The sequence below is a fragment of the Aedes aegypti genome, chromosome 3 (genome assembly GCF_002204515.2).
Source record: "Aedes aegypti strain LVP_AGWG chromosome 3, AaegL5.0 Primary Assembly, whole genome shotgun sequence".
NCBI classification, from domain to species: domain Eukaryota; kingdom Metazoa; phylum Arthropoda; class Insecta; order Diptera; family Culicidae; genus Aedes; species Aedes aegypti.
This window is the reverse complement of record NC_035109.1, coordinates 66,479,212-66,500,443: the sequence shown is the minus strand read 5'-3', so window position 1 is coordinate 66,500,443 and position 21,232 is coordinate 66,479,212. Positions and strand designations below refer to the sequence as shown.

The 21,232-nt window shown below is 35.4% G+C and overlaps 3 protein-coding genes across 7 annotated transcripts in view; 2 read left to right on the top strand and 1 right to left on the bottom strand.

The window, feature by feature from the left end:
* The window catches only part of LOC5578803 (furin-like protease 1), an 826,626-nt gene that overhangs the window by 96,352 nt on the left and 709,042 nt on the right, over window positions 1-21,232 (top strand). The gene's annotated exons all lie outside the window — the stretch shown is intronic.
* LOC23687962 (cuticle protein 19.8) lies at window positions 8,212-8,883 on the bottom strand. The gene is made up of 2 exons (XM_021854007.1): window positions 8,768-8,883; window positions 8,212-8,706 (listed from the first exon to the last, which is right to left on the bottom strand). Exons 1-2 carry the CDS (start codon window positions 8,783-8,785, stop codon window positions 8,335-8,337), a joined length of 390 nt encoding a protein of 129 aa, XP_021709699.1. The 5' UTR covers window positions 8,786-8,883; the 3' UTR covers window positions 8,212-8,334.
* On the top strand, window positions 18,181-18,874 carry LOC110679436 (vitelline membrane protein Vm26Ab-like). Its single transcript, XM_021854008.1, has 2 exons — window positions 18,181-18,335; window positions 18,403-18,874. The coding sequence occupies exons 1-2, from the start codon at window positions 18,321-18,323 to the stop codon at window positions 18,643-18,645; spliced, it is 258 nt and encodes an 85-aa protein (XP_021709700.1). The 5' UTR covers window positions 18,181-18,320; the 3' UTR covers window positions 18,646-18,874.

Below are 21,232 nucleotides of genomic sequence, written 5' to 3'. Positions count from 1 at the left end.
ACTCCTGATTTGGCCACTCTCATAAGAAATCAATGTGATTGGACAATTTAGGAACCAAAGTGAGGTGGCCAAAACTGCATCTGGTGGCCTCTATTGACCGACGAGATTTTCAAAGCGAAATGATGGTTTAAGCTCAGTTTCAATATTTTACATGCATAATATGGAATGAAAGCTTGCGTTTGACATGCTTGTAACATAAATAGGGGAAAGTGGGGAAGTTTGGCCACCTTAGAAAAAAGTCGATAAAAGTGTTGAAAATATTATGGAAACTTTGGGTTTTTGCGTGTTTTCCAACAATTTTTAGATCAATACACTAGATCTGTATGATTTCCGTTGTATTATAAAATTCCCGAATGAATGCGAGATTTTTCAAAATTTGTAATTTTTTGAGTCGATTTTTTACCGATGGGGTGAAATGACCACCCTATTTTTGGTTGTAAAATTATCTCATATAGACTAAAAAATCAATTATTTTTTTCACAACACTTGAAAGTTATTAGTATTTATAAACACTCCGTGCAAAAAGATTGAATTATAGAAATCATTCTAACAGTCAAATTTTATCATTCTAAAATGATGAAATTTGAAAGAGCCATTCGGGGCAATATGGGCAGTTTTTTAAAACTTCATTTATTTCTTTTTCTTTGAGTTCATAGCACTGACTTGTAGCATGTCTATTGCTTAATTTCCTTGTCGGCTTTTCGGTTGCATATTATTTCAGATGAAATTTCAAAAACTTATGCAGTTTTTAAGGGGTGCTCATTCCACCCCATTGGCCAAACCGCCCCGACTACCCCTACGGTTTCCCATATAATTTTTATTGACATTTTTTCTAAGGCTTTAACTAGGTGCTTTAACCTTAATTATTCATCGAATGCTCTAGGAGTTATTTATAAAAATGGTGCAAATATTAGTCCAAGCACTGGCATAATGCAATTCGTTTTCAGTCGAGGATGGATTGTCAACTGGCGAGCTCGTTTCATGCTTATGATAATATATTTTAATCGTGGCATCGCTGCGTTTATACAATTTTCAAACAAACTTTGGATGGTAGTGTCCTAAATAACCTAATTAGAGGAAATACTACGAAATCAAACCATTAGATACACCACGATAAGAAAAAAATCAGTTAATCATCGACGAGTGAGAAGTGTTGTAACAAAAATTGTGGGAGAATAGATAGAGTAATAATAGAGTACTAGATTACTATACCGACTTTCCTACATGTATAGACAACAGTACAGACTGAAAGTTTTTGTACGGTGACGAATAATTCTTTGTAAGTTGATGTTTTATATATATATTTTTTTATTGTGAAGTGTTTAGTCCCTCATTTTTCCTATGAAAGTACAACTTTCCATTTTCTGTTATATCTCTCGATAAAATACAGATCCCCTGATGAAGATTCAAATCGAGATCGAAACATTGGAGCGAGAATAATTGTTTTGTGATCCATTTATTCAGGCTGCTAGCCAGAAAATTACCACAATAAATACTCCAGTCCAAAATCACCAAATAATAACCATTGAATAGTTCGATATTTTGAATATCGACGTACTTGTTTAATCTTCTACCAATATCGCATAACACATTTTTATCGTTGCAATGTTACGTTATATAATTTTCAAATAAACTATAGATGGCTCGACACTACAAGTGTCGACATAACTCTTATTCCTGTTTTATATAATTTTAACATACATATTTTTTTGGTCATTACAAAATAAAAAAAAATCTTTTGAATAGTTCGACATTGTGAACGTCGAAGTACTTCTACTAATATCGACAATATGGCAACTGTACGTTATGTTATTTTCAAATAAACTATGGATGGTTCGTCAATACAACTGTCGATATTAACCAAGTTCCTACAATCAGTTGGGATGGGGAAGATACTTCTAGAGACTGAGAATACCTCTGCATCTCCACAATCATCGCGAGAAGAGTGTTGATTAGAGAGGGAGGAAAAAGATCTGAGAGTTTCCTTTGGTCGGTGATGTGATCCATTAATAATGAGGAAAAATAAGAGCCCTACTTAAAACAATTTTTATTTTAGTCTCTTGGTAAAACTATATTGGTAGATATTGATAGGAGAAAAAAAATACGTCGACATTCGTTATGTCGTACTATTCGAAGGTCAGTAATTACGAAAATAAGAAAGGTGAGTGTATATTGAAGTTATATCAAACAGGATTTAGGGTTTATGTCAACACTTTTAGTGACGAATCATCCAAAGTTTGTTTAAAACTTACATAAGAGTAATGTTGCCACGATAAAAATAAACATAAAACGAGCTCATCAGCACAACATAAGCCAGCGATTCATCCTCGACTGAACACGAATTTCTTTTCGAACTCACACAATGCGACTGGACACAACGGAATCAAAATACCAACTGGTTTTCCCAGCATACCTTGTATTACTCCAAAGTAGGCTATGGAAAATCCTTACACAAAATGTCATATTCGTTTTCCTGTTTATCCAACTTTCTTTATGAGTTTTTTTTACTTATATTTTTCCACAAAATCACGTCGCAACCCTTGGGGAATGCATCCGCTAAGAAATTACTTAAAACCGTTGGCCCATTCTTGAGTTATTTCGTGACATACAATCACCATTCATTCTTATTTATATAATTTTTTCAGTAGTTTCATCCAACCAGTCATAGCGGTTCCAAAGTTTCATCCAACCATTTTTAGAATTATTGGAATTTCTTCAAGCATTTTGGAAGGAAATTATTTGAAATTTCTTAAAAAAGTTCTCAATTTATTTATCAAGCTATTTATCCAAAAAAATCTTTAAGTTCCTATTTGTCCAGAGATTTTTCCTCGAATTTCTCCTGGTTTATTTTTAACGCAAAAATTTCTTTGATCAAGTTTTCATTTGGAGATATTAAAATACCGCCAGCAATCGTACCAGATATTGGTTCAGGAACTTTTTATTTTTTAATGGTGTCTTCTAGTGCAGTGTCTCCCAAGCTTTTCAAAGTGCCGACCCCCTTTGAAGTTCTTCACATATAGTGTGGACCCTCAACCATTTATGTGCTTGAAATCGTAGTTTGTGGAAAGATCTTTTATTTAATCAACACATGTTTAATAGGCCTGCCACAGGTAATGTAAGAGTTCTGTTATGGTTATCTGGAGTTCATTAAACCCACTCAGAATTTAGCTAAGAGTCTACCAAATATCTTTCCAAGAATCTACTATGGACGTTCGAAGAAAGTAAGCAACATCCAAGTCTTGATGTTAATTTCATGGAAAATCATCTCTAAAGGTTGTAACAATGTTTGAAAAAAGTATCCCCTATGATTTCACCAGAATCCGCGAAGTTCTCGGACATCAATTAGCTGCCCACCGAGTTCTTTTGAATATTGGAAAAAAGTGTTAACTATTTTACCAGAATTTTTTTCAGATATCTATTTTTTTCAAGTATCACTACTACAGAGATATCAGTTGAAACCCATATTTTATACGGTCCTGTTGGTAGATTTGAAAGAATTCCGCCAATGATGGAAACCGTGAATAATTTCAAACTTTTTCAATCCACAAAAAGTTCGCTAAGAAACTTTCAAGGCATTTTGCCAAAACTTGCAAAGGACTAAGCTTGAAATATGCCAGGAATTTTGATAAACTTACTGTTGAGGTTCAAGTTGCCCACTTACGGTCAATGGAAACAAAATTGTTAAAAATTTTGCCATTTCTTAGATATCCATCAAAAATTTTTGAGATTTTTTTTTTAATATCACTACTGCAGATATCAGTTGAAAAACGTTTTTTATACAAACGTGCTGATAAATTCGAGAGAGTTCAACCAATGATGAAAAATGTGAAAGATTTCACACTTTTTTAATGAAAAAAACTCTAGGAAACTTCCAAGGCATTTGGCCAAAGTTTGCCAAGGACTAAGCTTGAAATATGACAAGAATTTCCAGTGTATAGTTCTAGAAACTCTTTTGAATATTTTGATAAACTATCGATTGATGTTTAAGGACACAACTAACGGTCGTTGAAAAAAGTTTTAAAAATTTTGCCAGGAATGTTCTTCTCAGATCTCAATCAAGATTTTTTTAGATTTTTTCAAGAGTTACTACCACCGATATCAGTTGGGAACCGTATTTTATACGGTCCTGCTGGTAGATTCGAAAGAGTTCCGTCAATGATGGAAACATTGGAAAATTTCAAACTTTCTAAATCCACTAAAAAAATCGCAAAGAAACTTCCAAAGCATTTTGCCAAAATTTGCAAAAGACTAAGCTTGAAATATGCCAGAAATTTCCAGTCGCATTAAGATCTATTCGACGTTTTCAAGTCCTACCACAATTACTTGTGATGAAAGCTAATATATATCTAGCTGCCGATTTTGAAAACTTTCTCGTGGAAACCTAGGAGGGCTTTTAGTTTTATTTTGCAATTCCAATTCTAATTACAATAGTATAAGGCTTACAATCTCTTATTTATAGAGTGGTATGGCATATTTTTATTACTATTCGCGTATTTAAAACAAGAATAAAATAAGTTATATTTTAAAACTATAACATTACTATATTCTTATCTTCTACACGAACGAAGTGAGGGATTTCTCACATGTATCCCTCAATCAAGAAAAATGACAGTTATTTACAAATGGCTTCGTGGACCCCTTGGGAAATTGTCACGGCCCCTAGGGGTCCGCAGACCACCGGTTGGGAAACCATGCTCTAGTTTTTAATGATTACTTTTGTACAATATTATAACAATTCCTCTGGGAATTCACTATGAAATTCTTTCAAGAAAATTCGATATGATTTGTTTTACGAATTTAACTGGGAACTCTTGAACAAATTCTTCATCCTCCTGCAGCAACTTTTCCAGAGATTTTATCATTATAATTAGTCAAACTGATCCCAATACACTACGAATGTACATGACGTGCTGAATATGAACCTTTTTAAAATGCCTGAAAGAACTAATCTAGGTATTCCTTTCAGAGTTTCTGCGAATATTACTTCAAGGATTACTGTATGGATTTTTCCCGAAATATTTCAATACATTTTTCGAAGAGATACTCCAGTAATCTTTAGCTAAATGCGTTCCTGTAGGGATTTTTCCAAAAAATAATCAATCAATTTGATCAAGAATTTTTCGTGACTTTGCATCTCTGGACTCTTTCAAGCATACTTCCAATCATGTTAACTAGAGATTTCAATGGAGTTCCTCTGATTCTTCCAGAAAGTCTCTAGAAGATTCCTCCATTTATTTATGCTGGATTTTTTTCTACATTCTTCTTGATTTTCTTCATTGGTTCTATCGAACATTACAAAGGGCATTTTCAGGAATAGCTCCAACGCAAACTTCGTCAAAGTCTCATACAATTAGTCCTCAAATAATTTCTACAGTACATCTGCCACAGATTCCTAGTACAGTGCTTGCTTCTCATATAATTTGATCCTCGAGACACGCAAAAATGTCATTTTTGTTACGCTGTGTGATTGGAAAACAACGTGAATTTGTCCGAAAACTTCGCAACATTGGTGATATCCTGGGAGGAAGGCACCGATACTACACACGAAATACAGAACAATGTTTGTTTGAACTGCAAGATAACTCCAGCTTGCCAACAACAATCAAGGCAGGCTTGGGAAAAATCGCTAGTTTTCTTTTGTTGTGTACTTTCGATTTTTCCTGACAAACATGGAAAAGGGGCCACAGTTTTCTATGCACTAAATATTCATTTTTATTGGAAAAAGTAAAACGATGCGTTTTTCAGTGCTTTATATTCAATCCGATTGAAAGGCGCTCACGTGACATTACTTGCAATGTGTGCATGAATTGATTTTCATTCGATTTTTGTCACTTTTGATGAAATGCGAAAATGTTTTTTAATCAGTTACGCGCTTTTTCCATATTAGTCCAATGTTTGAGATCTGGGCTCACAGTGACTTTTCGTGACAGCGGAATCCCGGCTCACTATGACGTATAGAAATTTTGTATTGGTTTCTCCCTCCCAGGTGATATCCAGCTTTCTACGCTAGCCTGCTATAATATTTGAAACACCCCCTTTTGACATGTCTTGCATGCACCATAATTTTTATAGCTCAATCTTATCAAGCTTTGTGAAAATGAAAATTTCTAATGTTGACGATGTTATGTCAGAGTTTTTTCCACTCCTGTTTTCTGAAAAACAAAATTACTATATTTTTCATTTTTTTTTTCTAATATTTTTCCTTTCTATTTTAGGTTGGAATGAAGTGATGATAGGTGCTTATCTGGTGATACTGTTATCAGCTACAAACTTAATTCAGTTGATATGAAAACAAGTTAAGCAATTGATTTCAGTTGAAGATATCGCACGGCAACAATTCAACAATTCAATACAATGCTTATGAGAGGGAATTTTTGGGCTAACATTGATGGAATGAAATGCATGCATGCAGTTCTACTTTTATAAATATTTACATCAAACCACATAATCTAGAGCGAGAGTTATGCTAAAGTCCAACGCAATATTATGTGAGATTTTGCAAAAAAAAAATGTCTTATGCTTCTATCAATTTTGTTGCTACTCAAAACTATTTCCCGTTATTGTTACAGTTCCTTGCCCATTTTCGCCTAGATTTCCTGACCAAGAAATGGCAAGACCTTTGTCAAAGATTACACATAGTATTACGGTAAATTCATGCTCAAGATTCCATAGATTTTATCCCTCTTAGTAATCAGTGAGAATGTGTTTAGCGAATATAACCTTTTACAACAACTTTTGTTAATCCTTGATTAACAATCAATTTAGTCTTAACGAGTTTCAACTTATATTCAAGAGCCAAAAATTACGAAGCTCTTCATTCATCACATAAAAATTATCAATCCATTTAGTATGACATGACTATTTTTCATAAGATAAATAGGTATATGATTCATTCATTGCGTCAAACATTATCCATTTATTTGGCACTACGGTCTTGAGGAAGAAGATTATCTGAGCTAGGCACCTAATATTATCTCATAATTTGAAACGAATAATTGCCTCCTAAGACCTAACTATAAAATCTGTTGGCAAGAAATGTCAAATCTGAATCACCCCTTGTTGTTTTTCAGCTAGCGTAAAAAGCTAGATAATGCTAAAAAGAAGCTGAAAAACATTATAATGAAGATAAAAAGAAATTTTCATGTAGCAATGACGACCATGACAATATAAGACATGGCGACCGTAACAAGTCAATTTAATGTATTCCTGAAATAAGACTAAGTTTTTTATAGAAAATAGTTGGTGCACAACAATAGTTTGTCTAGATATAATGCTGATAAGAAGAAAAAGAAGAAGGACAGGATGATAATGAAGAAGAAAATGATTATAATAAGATAGTAAGAAGAAAAAACAGTACAACTTTACAAGACATGACGACCGTAACAGGCCAATAGAATTCAATAAATCAAAACAAATCCCAGCTTGCCAACATTGATAATTATATGAAAGAATCCTCCTATAATCGATTCTATTTCGATTCTCACTCGAACTAACGTTATTCTACCCAAGCGTTCCGCATCCCCTCTTGGAGTCTACAGAAGATATCGTAGACACAACGACGACGACGACGACGGCGAGAGCTAAAAGTACAATTCAATAGTTGAAAAATTGATTCCCAGTCGAATTTGCCACACCACCGTATGGCAAACGAATTTCTTCGGTTCACTTTGTAGCACGCGTTCAACTATACATTTTGTACATTTTGAGGTGGAGCGAGAACCACCTCCTCCAGAACGTCCGGGTCCGGTCCGGGAGGAAATTGATTGATGCAAGATGGAGATCGCAGAGGGGTAAATTTTCGAATCAATCATAACAAGGGGGCACGTGCTGGATCGTATGCGATGGAGAAGCATGCCCCCGTTTCGATGCCGGGCACAGAAAAAGCTTTTGATGAGATGAACATTCAGCGCTTATGACACATTCCGAAAACATTGATCATTGCGACGGCTGAAACGGTGCTGCATTTGCAGACGCCATTGGTGGGAAATTTGTACGAACTTTATGTGAGTTCAATTGGGATGAGAAGTCTCTCATGAGTGATAACGATGTAATCTTGAATTTTGTTATCGATTTCGATTCGATTTTGCCAGTTCGATCCTGTGAGTTCGATTTTGTTGATTCGAATTTGTTCAATCGACTTCGTCGAATCGAATTTGTCATTTCAAATTTGTTAGTTCGGATATTGTTCGAAAGCCAAATAACCATTTCAAATTGCATTACTATAAATTCATCTATTCTCAATCAACAGTTCAGCTATTTTCAACATAAACTTGGCGTGTCCATATCAATGACTAGAACTCATTTCCATCGCTTTCGTATGCAGGAGTGGCCGACTTAGAACAGGTATGGGTAGGGGTAAGCGGCGCTGTAGGCGGCGAACGCTGGAGCAGCAGCATAGGCAGCTGGGGCAGCGGCATAGGCAGCCGGGGCAGCAACGTACTTGGCAACTGGAGCGGCAGCGGCGTAGGCAGCTGGGGCAGCATAGGCAGCAGGGGCGGCATAAGCAGCTGGGGCAGCAACGTACTTAGCAACAACTGGAGCGGCAACCGGGGTAGCTGCTACGTAGGGGGCGGCGATGTTGTGGTTCACAGTGTGCGCATTGTACGAGGTGGCATAGGGGGCAACGACTCCTGCGGCGGCCAAGGGGGCAGCAACTGGAACGACAGCGGCGGAAACCGAGCTCAGGGCACAGATGGCCAGGCAGATCTGTAAACGAAAAAGAGAAATTGATTACTCCGCTCAGGAACTAGCTGAATTAAAAACTTACCACAACTTTGGAGTACATGTTGATTGTTTTGGGGGGTTGGTTGCGACTAAGGCAAGTTTAGTTGATTGTAGCTGAGCTGAAACTGATACTGTTCGACTAATCGCACTGCAGTATTTATATGATAGAAATGCACAATTTTTCGCTCGAGTCGAACCCCTCCCCTTTCCGGTGCTGAGTCAAAGTGCGTCGACTGTGACAAATTCGAAAAAGCTCGCCTCGAGTCCTCGAGCTTCACCGAGCTCAAGGAGCAGCACGTTCGACCGTCGAAAAACCGCCGACCTGCTTGCGGAGAATGGCTGCTCTTCGGTTGCGAACATTACAATAAAACGTGCACGGAATGTTGAATTAGCGTGCTGACCGCACTTCGGGACTACCATCGCTAGCTTTTTAAGTGATTGCCTGGCAGTTTACACGTATGTGGGGTTCGTAAAAGAGGAGGAACAGTCAGTATTAGGGAATTGCTCGTTCTAACTGGGCGGCCAATTAGCCTCTTTGCTCTAGTATTTCCACCGGATCGAGAGAATGCAATAAAATTTTATTACATCACGTTGATTTTTACTCTCTGTTTAATGTTTGCCTAAGAATCTTAGCGAAAATAACGGATTCGTTTATTTTCGGTAACAATGAAAACGTCGTTAAGATGAACGGTAGATCTGGGCTGGGCACGTAAAGTGTAATTTGGTTCGGTGATTGTTTGTGTTCTGCTCCTAGTGGAGGATTCACTTGCTTGAATTTCTATTTGCATTTCTCTTTGCAGAACTTACCGCTTCTCATGGAAGTGGATTATTTGAATTATCTCTGAATTATCTGCTACAGATACATTGTATCTAATTGGAAGAAAATTCTATACCTTAACCGATATACTCTTGGATGGTATTCCCTACATATGATTACATCACTACTTAGCAATAAATACCCAATAGATTAGGGTCTGCTTCTTAGACAAAAAGACAAGAAGACAAGAAGACAAGAAGACAAGAAGACAAGAAGACAAGAAGACAAGAAGACAAGAAGACAAGAAGACAAGAAGACAAGAAGACAAGAAGACAAGAAGACAAGAAGACAAGAAGACAAGAAGACAAGAAGACAAAAAGACAAGAAGACAAGAAGACAAGAAGACAAGAAGACAAGAAGACAAGAGACAAGAAGACAAGAAGACAAGAAGACAAGAAGACAAGAAGACAAGAAGACAAGAAGACAAGAAGACAAGAAGACAAGAAGACAAGAAGACAAGAAGACAAGAAGACAAGAAGACAAGAAGACAAGAAGACAAGAAGACAAGAAGACAAGAAGACAAGAAGACAAGAAGACAAGAAGACAAGAAGACAAGAAGACAAGAAGACAAGAAGACAAGAAGACAAGAAGACAAGAAGACAAGAAGACAAGAAGACAAGAAGACAAGAAGACAAGAAGACAAGACAAAAACAGAAGACAAGAGACAAGAAGACAAGAGACAAGAAGACAGAGACAAGAAGACAAGAAGACAAAGAAGACAAGAAGACAAGAAGACAAGAAGACAAGAAGACAAGAAAGACAAGAAGACAAGAAGAACAAGAAGACAAGAAGACAAGAAGACAAGAACAAGAAGACAAGAAGACAAGAAGACAAGAAGACAAGAAGACAAGAAGAAGACAAGAAGACAAGTAGTAAAATTTTCAATAAATCCATAATTTTTGTTTCAAATATTGTTTACTTTCGAGTTGAGTACAGTTCATGTTATTTCTGATTGGATCACTAGAAGCCGAGATCCAGACTTCCAAACTTGACCATTTTGTATGAAAAACAGCCAGTTGCGTACTTTATTCTGCCCAGTACTGTACCTCTTTTCTTAACCGATTGCTTATGAACTAAAAAATCAATGCACTGAAATCTAGTTTTTTCGACATCAATTATGATGCAGTAGTCTAGAGAACACATTTGTTTTTTTTTTCAGATAAATAGAAATGCAAGATAACACTCAGAACTTATTTTGATTAAAAAAATTGAAGAAATCCTAGTTTTTAAACTGTTTGTTGATTGAAATACTTAGCAATGACATGTCATTTTTTTTGATGATTTGATTGTAGAGATCAAGTTAACATTCTAAAGCAGGATCAGCAGGAAGTTTTAATTGCGATCTAAATTTTATTTTACTTGCTTGAAAATCAACATTCAAAGCAATCTGTAAGATGTCCATGAGCATAAATAGTAATTTAAGATTACATTCCAAATTTCTTGTGTTTAAAATCTGAGAAACATTCTCCTTATTCAAGCCTGTTTGTCTGTAAATCAAAATTCAATGCAATTAATTTTTTTTTCGAAATAAAATTTGTCACAAGACATCGCATTTAATTTAGATAAACAGAAAATAAACAGTTGTTAAAAGAAAGGTTTTCGTAATTTTTAGTGAATAAAGAAAAAAAAAAATGAGTGTGAACATTTTTTTTGGTTTCTAAGCAAATATGTTTATTGGATTTCTACAAGCCAATTCATGTAGATAAATATTATGCCTTCGCTATGACTTTTGATTCACCTGTTAGAGGTTAAAAATGGGGATTTTCGTAGTTTTTTTAATTGAAAGAAATTCGGATTGTGATCAAATATCCCATTCCTTCCTAAACATGTTCACTGTGGCTTCCACAATTGAAAATAAATATGTCGAAAAAACTACATGTTATTGGGTTAAAGTATGATTCCTAGGCAAACAGTTTTAAACAATTTGGTTTTAAGTAAAGAAAACTTTTAGTTCAATAAAAAAAATGTTTCTTCCTGCAAACATGTTCATTGGTGTCTTGAAACAATGAACAAACACTATATTTCATTGCTTGGAATGATTTCCCATTGTTGAATTTGTACCAAAAAGCGTATCAGATGAAACTAGGAAGTGCCTTCAGCTCAATAACTCTAGATAGACTGGCTATTTAAAGATCTTTTAGTGTGCATTAGGGTGCGGCTTTTTCAAAATCTCCCAAAACGCTCTTTTGAATTCAAATCACATAAAAACAAAAACCTCAAAGTTTAAGCTATAAGTATTTTAAGGTGGCGCCAGCGAATTGAAGGTGTTATAAAATATGACCTTCAGCAAAGTTTTCATAACTTTTTTTTTTTAATTTCCAATCAATTTTAATGCTTTCAGCATCACTCTTTTCAAAATTAAACTTACTAAAAGTTTAAATAATTTCAAATTAGTTTTATATCGAATTAAGTCTTAGTTAAAAGTAAATTTCTCCTAATATTGTTTTTTCTTATCAAACACTTCATTTTTGTTCGATCATGACTTCATGAATACTCAACAAATTCCAATTTTTTTACATGATTTTGAAGCCAATTTAGTTGTTTTCAAACTGTGTATACAACACAATTCATTCCTAAGAATAGTTTAACCCAAGTTGTTCTTTAAAACCAGCCCAAAAACATGATTTTTTTCATAAAAAAATATATTTTTTAGGATTTTTTTAAATTTTGTTTTTAATTGGAATCAACATTTTTACTATTTAGCTGAAGTTTACTGTTATGATTTGAAAAGTGCACATATTTTCAATAAACGCAAATACGTTTTTGTCATAAAATTCAATAAAAAAAAATTTCTAAGACCTTAACAAAGATTAAAAAATGAGAAAAAAACGGTTTTATCTGTTCAACCAGGAAAAAAATTCCGAAAATTTGGTATTTTTCGTGAAAAATACAAGGTTTTTAGCAGTTTTTGCTTAATAACTAATATAATAATCTGATGTGTTGTATACAGTGTTAAAAATAGCTAAATTGGCAACAAAATCATATAAAAGTATTTGAAATCGGCTGAGTTTCCACAAAATTATAGAAAAGCAAAATTAATTTCTTTAGCAAACTGGGGAATATTTTGGAGACAACTATTTCAAACTACAACTAGGCTAGTCTTGATTTTAGACAATTTTAGTGGTCATCAAACTTTTCAAAAAATAATTTTGAAAAGAATGATGCTAATAGCTTTGGTTAAAAAATAACAAAGTTATGTAGACTTCACTAAAGGTCTTAAACTTACTTAAAAATTCCTTTAAATCTTAATATTTTTGGCTCAAACTTTGAGGTTTCTTTTTTTATGTAATTTAAATGCATAAGAGCACACGATTTTTGGCTTAAAAACTCGAACCCGAAACCCGAACCCGAGCCCGACGGGTTGTGGGTACGGGTGTGAAAATTTAAAATTTTCCGGGTTCGGGTTCGGGTCAGGCTAAAGGCTATAAAATTATCGGGTACGTGCCGGATTCGAGCTTGAAAAAAATCGGGTTTGGGTAGGGCTTGCTGAGAATCGTGAAAAGCGTAACAACCTGAAAGCTACCCTATGCATCAGAAATGATGAATTTGCCATCTTTTAGAACTCGGGTTTTTCTAGCAAATAATTTCGAGTTTCGGGTCGGGTTCGGGTTTGAACAGAGACATTTATTCGGATTCGGGTCGGGTCCGGGTTTGCTTTTCAATTTTGGTCTCGGGTTCGGGTCGGGTCCGGGTTTGAAGAAATAAAATAAGTGGGGTACGGGTCGGGTTCAGGTTTGAAAAAACTGAAACCCGTCCATCTCTATTATTTTCCTAGAAATTGTTGAGTCAGAGTGAACCAACTCACTGAACGGTGATCTCTAGTTCAGTCAGAGTGGACCAAGTACACATAGTCCATCAAAAAATCGTTCTATCATTGGTTTGGATTATGATTTTTAACGATTGTCACTTCACATTGAGCGGTTCCATAGAAAATGACGACTTTTTTCCCAAATTTCATTTTTATATTTTTTGATTTGGATGAAATTTTGCACATGCTTTCTTTATGCCCAAAAATGCCTTTTTGCATCATCGGCTCGCCATTTTGACTCTAGCCTTACTTTTGAGAAGGGCCTAAGAAAAAAATCCTTAATAATTTTCAATAAATTATAACTTAGAAACGGTTTGTCCGATCAATTTGGTGCCTTCCGCAAAGTTTTAGGTTATTGTTGGGACTATCTGGAAAAAAATATACACTGTAAAAAAAATGTTGTAATTTTTTATATATCGAAAATAAAGCTTAAAACTTTTTTGTCCATGATTTCTCCATCTTGACCCACTGTGCAAAAGACTTCATTTTTGTCTACTTCAACATAAAAAAAAATAAAAAAAATCAAAAATACGATTTTTGAGAAAATTGATTTTTAAGCTTTATTTTCTTTATATACAAAATTACAACATTTTTTTTACAGTGTATATTTTTTTCCAGATAGTCCCAACAATAACCTAAAACTTGGCGGAAGACTCCAAACTGATCGGAAAAACCGTTTCTAAGTTATATTATAATGACCGAAAATTGAAAATTATATCATAATTTTGTATTAAAATCGCTGTATCTTTAAAACGGTAAAAGTTAGCCTGATTTTTCCGTATACCTTTTTTGTTGTAAATTTTGCGTACTTTCATAATATCGAGTTTAAAAATATTTAAAAGTTTATTATGACCATTTTCAAAAATTAACCTTTTTTCAAAAAATCATAACTTTTTTGCCATGATTTCTCCATCTTGACCCACTGTGCAAAAGACTTCATTTTTTGTCTACTTTAACATATAAAAAAATAAAAAAAATCAAAAATACGATTTTTGAGAAAATTGATTTTTAAGCTTTATTTTCGATATATAAAAAATTACAAATTTTTTTTTTACAGTGTTTATTTTTTTCCAGATAGTCCCAACAATAACCTAAAACTTTGCGCAAGACACCAAACCGATCAGACAAATAGTATCTGAGTTTTAATTGTTTGAAAATTATTAAGGCTTTTTTTCTTAGGCCCTTCTCAAAAGTAACGCTAGGGTAAAAATGGCGAACCGATGAAATAGGCATTTTTGGGTATAAAGAAAGCATATGCCAAATTTCAGCCAAATCAAAAAATACAAAAGTAAACCGACATTGGAATTCAAATGGAACCGCTCCATTATATTGTTAGAAAGTAACACAAAGATGTGTAGAAATATTGAACTAAAATTTTAATGAGTTCAAAAATTACAAAGCGTTAGACTTTACCCATTTTTCTCAAAATATTAAAAATGTCATATGGTTCATTCTGACTTAACGCCGACCATATGTATGTATCTCAAAATCCTTGTATCTTAAGACCCTTATCAGCTGCTAGAAAGTTGGTGTCTTCGGAAAAACTACTCTGCAGATCAATTGCTGTCTGGCGGTAAAGAGTCTGGTTGGAAGTTCATCCGCTAGGTGGCGCTAGTAACAAGAAATCTTCAATCTTCTCTACCTCAAGTTCCTTGTCAGCTAGGAGGTTGGTGTCTTCGGTAAATATATACAGCATATAGGGCTATCTTGAGGTAAAAAATATCGGCGCCAATGTATGGCCAACCAGAAATTATTACCAATGCGTAACTCAAACATGACAACTATGACACCTTGAGGTAGAGAATATTGAAGGCTTTTTGTTACTAACGCCACCTGGCGGATGACATCTCAATCAGACCCCCAACCACCAAGTGGCCCTTGATCTGCTTAACAGCTTTGCCGAAGACACCAACCTTCTAGCTGATAAGGGTCATAAGGTACAGACAATTGAAGAAAAAATGTTGCTAGCGCCACCTAGTGGATTAATTCTCAATTAGATTTTTCATCGCCAGATAGCTCTTGATCTGCTGAATAACCATTTGAAAATTCAAGGTTTGGCTTTTAAGGGTTAAAGGCACACAATTAAAACAATATTTTTTTCGTAGTTTTTAGTAAAAGAAATTTTGATTCCAAAAACTACATGACATTGCTTTGAACATTGTTCAATAGGAAAACGTGATGAAATCTAGGGTTTCTCGTAGGTTTTTTTTTTTTTTATTTAAAACAGTTGAGTGTATTATTTATATTACTGCTCAAACATTACTGCTCAAACATGCTCACTGAACTCGTACAATCTAATATATACCGAAAAAATTACATGTTTTCACTTTGAAGTTTGATTAATATTCAAATGATTTTAACCTTTCGGTCGTCGCGCGATTTTTTGTAACGCGAGTAGTCGCGCGTTGTACTTTGTACAACACCTTTGGTTTTGCGTATATCCTAGGAGTCTGACTACTTAGAAAGATGATGTCTTCGGCAAAATTGTTCAGAAGCTCAAGGGCTATCATTATTTTAGGCAAAAAATACAGGATTCTGCCGCTAGGCAGCGCTAGTGAGCATGAAATTTTTGTTTCGCAGATCTCAGGATCCTGACCACTTAGAAAGATGGCGTCTTCGGCAAAGTTGTTCGGTAACTCAAGGACTATCATTGTTTGAGCTAGTTGATTCAAAATGTTGTCACCAGGCGTCGCTAGTGAGCATAAAACATTTTTTCGCAAATATCTCAGGAATCTGATCACTTAGAAAGATGGCGTCTTCGGCAGAGTTGTTCAGTAGCTCACATTCTTTCTTTGTTTAATACTTAAAGTACGAGATTTTGTAAAATAATAATAGTCTCTGAGCTACTGAACAACTTTGCCGAAGGTGCCTGTCTAAAAATTCAAGATCCTGAAGTATCCGCAAAACAAAAATTTCATGCTCACTAGCGCCGCTTGGTGGCAAAATATCCTATTTCTTGGCTAAAATAATGATAGCCCTTTAGCTGCTGAACTACTTTGCCGAAAACACTATATTTCTAAGTGATCAGGCTCTTGAGATATCTGCGAACAAAAACTGCATGTTCTCTAGCGCCGCCTAGTGGCAAAATTTTGAATCAACTAGCTCAAACAATGGTAGCCCTTAACTTACTAAACAACTTTGCCGAAGACGCCATCCTTCTAAATGGTCAAGATCCTGAAATATCTGCAAAAGAAAAGTTAAACTTCCATGCCCACTAGTGCCACCTAGCGGTCAAATTCCGAATTAAATGAGGTATCATCAGATATAGCTTCACCTTCAGAACAACTTTACTTAATACCCCAAGTTTCTATATTATCTGGATTTTGAGATATACCGATTTCAAACTGTAGTTTACTCGAATCGTATATAGTGCGTTCATTATAATGCGACTTCCATGTACATTTGTTGATTTTACCGTATTATAAAGGGCCATACTGTAAATAAAAACTGTCGGGTATTGTTCTTAAGAAGATTCATGAGGAATACATTTTGGTTTGGTCTCAATAGATATCTTTGTTGCAAAATGATAGCATACGAATCACAACTGTTGTACAAAGTACAACAGCGCGACAGCCCGAAGGTTAAAAAAACTAATAGTTTTTTTTTTTTAATTATAATTGAAGGTCCCAAACGCAAAGGGGTGTAAGTAACATTTTGGTCGGTGTTGAGTTGAACAAAACCACAACAATCTACTGTTTTCATACTTTCCAACGGTATTTTAAGGTGATTTTTTCGTCCAACAAAAATAATAACATAATTCGTAGAAGGTTGGCTTATTTTTTTTGGCTCCCATGCAATTTGAATGGAATGAACAATTGATGCAAAAAGTTTGAAGTCAATTTTCTGCCCAAATTTGCCACGTTGGGGATGCTCGAAATATTTTTCTAAAATACTTATGTTATTTTTGTTATTATTCGAATCTGAGTAACTAGTCTGAGTAACTAATCTGAGTCGATAAGATTTGATATGATTCTCATGCAATTCCAGTTAACAAAAAAATGTATTTGTTCGATTGTTCTAGGGGAAATTGAACACCCCTAGGAACAGTTTTTTCAACCCGTTCAAAACTTGAGGAATGGACATGAGATACGTGGAAGGAAAATCGGTTGAGCCATCACTGAGATATAGCCGAAAATCCATTTAGATGTTGTTGATCCCGGGGCTCCTAGGGATACAAGTGCATGTGATTGTTTTACACCCACCAAATCTAATATTCTTGGAAAAGTCTTTTAATCTCCTCAAAACCTGTCAAATGAATCCCAGAATATTCAACTACTGATGGAAATTGCTGTGCTTGTATTCATTTCAAGTAGCGAGCAATTTTCCTCTTCTCGTCGATGAGCAATCAAGCAATCTCATCAATGCATTCGCCCACTACGAGAAAATCAAGTCACACTAACCATTCCACAGTGGCCCAGATGTGTGAGATTCTCCAAATGTTCGTCTTTCACACTGCAGAAACTTCATTTCAGAACACCATGCCGCGCAGAGGTTCGGACGTCCGTCGTCCAACACAGCTGATCAAATCGCGTTGGCCATTTAGGTATGCTAATTTCGATCCAAATTTTGCGACTGTCGTCCGTCCGTCCATCCGTCCATCCGTCCAACTGTAGTCCACCGGAGACGAACACGATGGACGGACGGCGATGTCATCCTAATCGAATTGCAACGTGCGCACATGGTTTGTCACTGTGTTCGCATATGAATTCGATTTGTGCAAAACAATATGACCATTTAAATTGAAGCTGAGTGGCGGTTCGCAATCGGCTTCGATTCCGAACTGACACACGTAAGCTAGGACAAGGTCAAGGCATTTTTCGGAGCAGCCCGAGTGCGTATCGTGCCGATATCTGGTATTCCTCGCGGTACTCTGCGTGGGGGCTAGCCAATCAGTATAAAATCATGTCCTGAGCGCTGGGAAAGGCACAGTTTGTCACTGCAACCAAACCAAAAACCACTTCCAGCCTCAACATGTTCGCCAAAGTGGTAAGTTTTTCGGGTTGAGTTTGGGATCTCTGGTTCTAATGGGATTTCTCTCACCGTAATATTTTAGATCTTCTTCGCCGTCCTGGCCATCGCTTGCGTCGCCGCCAAGCCACTGTTCCCAGTAGCTGCCTACAGTGCCTACAGTGCTCCACTTGTGGCTTCGCCTGCTCTGGCCGCCTACTCCGCTCCGGTAGCAGCTGCCTACACTGCCGCCCCAGTTGCCGCTGCTTACACTGCTGCCCTGCCTTATGCTGCTGGTTACCCGTATGCTGCTGCCGCTGCCCTCCCCTACACCTCCCTGGTCCTGTAAATCCTTCCACATCCAATGTTTATACCCTTCTATGATCTCGTATCTCTGGAACCCTTATTAAAAAAACATCCCTTCAAAAATAATCAAAAAACAATGCCAAAAATTCGAAGAGGATTTCTGCGGAACAAAAAATAAAATCTCAAAAATGTGCAACTGATTTCTGAGGAGTATTGATGTAATTGAAGAAATTTTAACCAAAACTGCCAACAGCACTCGAACATGGTGATAACTGGTTTAGCAGACAGTTATTGGACATAACAGTCATTTAACATAATGATAAAAAACGATAAACTGATCAAACATTTTCAGGGTAGCCAACAAAACGGAAAAAAAACGGGAAAATCGGGGAAAATAAGGCAATTTGAATCTACCGAGAAACCCGAAAATGTTTGATGGACACCGGGAAAAACGTTTTGAACAAAACACCAGAGCTTGAATTTCAAACCACAAAAATAAATTGTAGAGTGTTTTTATGTTTGATTTTTCTTTAGTAACTTGATCATTAAACATTCCAAAGCCAATTATTTCAAGTTTAGATTCTTCAATTTTAGATTATTTTAGTCTCAGAATTCTTTACATTTTTTCATCTTTGTCAATTGGCTTGATTTTGTACCAGAAAATTATTTCCTAAATGATTGATTTTCAAAACAATTATACATATAAAATTTGAACAAATGTTTTCCACGAAAAGTTGAAGGTCAAACACAATCTCACTCAGTTCTCGTAAGCTCCTGAGCACGAATTTCATACATGAGAGGGGAGTTCAAAAATTGGCAGATCCAGAGATAGATTAATAGTTTGTAATATTTTATACAGGATTCTAACATGACTTTTACGGAAAACTTAAGCAAGTTTCTCACAAGATGTTGAACAAGCTTGTCACAGAATCCTTAGTAGAGTTTCATAGAAATCCATCTATGATTATCACCGAATGCGAAACATTATACTGGGCAAGGTTCTCAAACTATCCTAAATGAAAATTCTAAACAGGACTTGAAAAATGAGCCTTGCGTGGGGTTCTAATGGAATTATAAAGATATTTTTTACAAAAAAGAAATACTTAGTAAATACGAACATTTCTGTTAGAACTACGAGTATGATTTATACAGAATTCAAGACAAAATTCTCACAGAATTGAGGACAGGATTTCAAAAATAATCCTGAAACGTAATCATGAGCACAATTTGAACACCGTTTTTGGCAAGATCATCACAATATTTTTTTTTCAATTTCATCAATAGAAATATGTTGAAACTTTTATTTGATTTCACCAAAAAAAAAAAATCTAAATTGACCCGCTAAACAATAGTATTTTTGAGATTTGGCTCGCGATTCAAAAAGATTGGGTGTTCTATACACTATACTTCTTAAAAAAGTTTCGCTTTTCTCAATAGAATGTTTCGTAATATTTTTTTTGTTTCCTTTTCCTGCAAGAATAAAAATTTTTGATCTTTTATTTTACGTATTTTACACGACGTATTGAATCAAAGTTTATTATTTTATTGCAAAAGGTTTTAGTGCTCAATCATATTTAATTGGAAATTTCCTCCAATTAATTAATGTTTGTGCCACAATCAAGCATTGCAGAATTCGTTCTCATTTGATTTTGAAGCACGATCAAAGTAAGCGAAGAAAAACATCCCATCTATAGCGGTCCACAATCGGCAATGTATCGTAAGTTGTAGCAAGTCTGATAAATAGGAGCAGCGAACGGGAGCTCCAAAGAGAAAGCGATGATAAAATCTATTTTTCTCACTTGTTGTAGTTGTTTTATTTTATTAAAATTAATTAACAATTAACAATCCCCAAACATCCGATAGCAATAGTGTCCCCCACTTTTGGAACTTGTTTTAAGGGGTTTTATTATGCACTGTTATCTCCCCGATATAATCAGAGTTGTAGCAGTATACGATCAACAGGCTCTCACAATATGCTGAATATCATGATTGTTACAGAGTGCGATAAGTGAAAGTCTCTCAATTTTCTCAGGATTCAATCCCTGACTACTATACATCCGGATATTCTTGTAAATAATCCTTTCGGAGAGCCAGCTTACAATTTTTCAGTTATTTCGACTAAGAAGTGAATATTAAAGGTGAAGATGACTCGAAGCCAAAGTTCAAATTTTGAAGAGCACGGATCTGGAGAACCAAACTTCCGTTTGAGCTGAAAACTTAATCGATTGGTCACCACCAGCTAGTGACCAATCGATTAGGTTTTCAGCTCAAACGGAGGTTTGGTTGTCCAGATCCGTGCTCTTCAAAATTTGAACTTTGGTTTCGATTTATCTTCACCTTAAGTTAGATATACATGCTTGTACATTTGTGGCTTTGTTTCATCGTTATATTAAATTGTTTTGCGTTAATAAATAATATACTTTGATTGGGATAGAGAACTATTTGGGCATTTCAATCTTCATTGCTTAAAGACCATGAACAATGTTCATCTAAGTTATCTCTAATTATTCAAACAAGTTTTTCCCTCAAAAAAATCGTATTGACCGTAGTATTTATTTTTCTCACACGTTGCTCCCCTGACCGTTATTATCAGAAAAAAATCTCCATCAAATCTGTGCTCACTAGTCGTT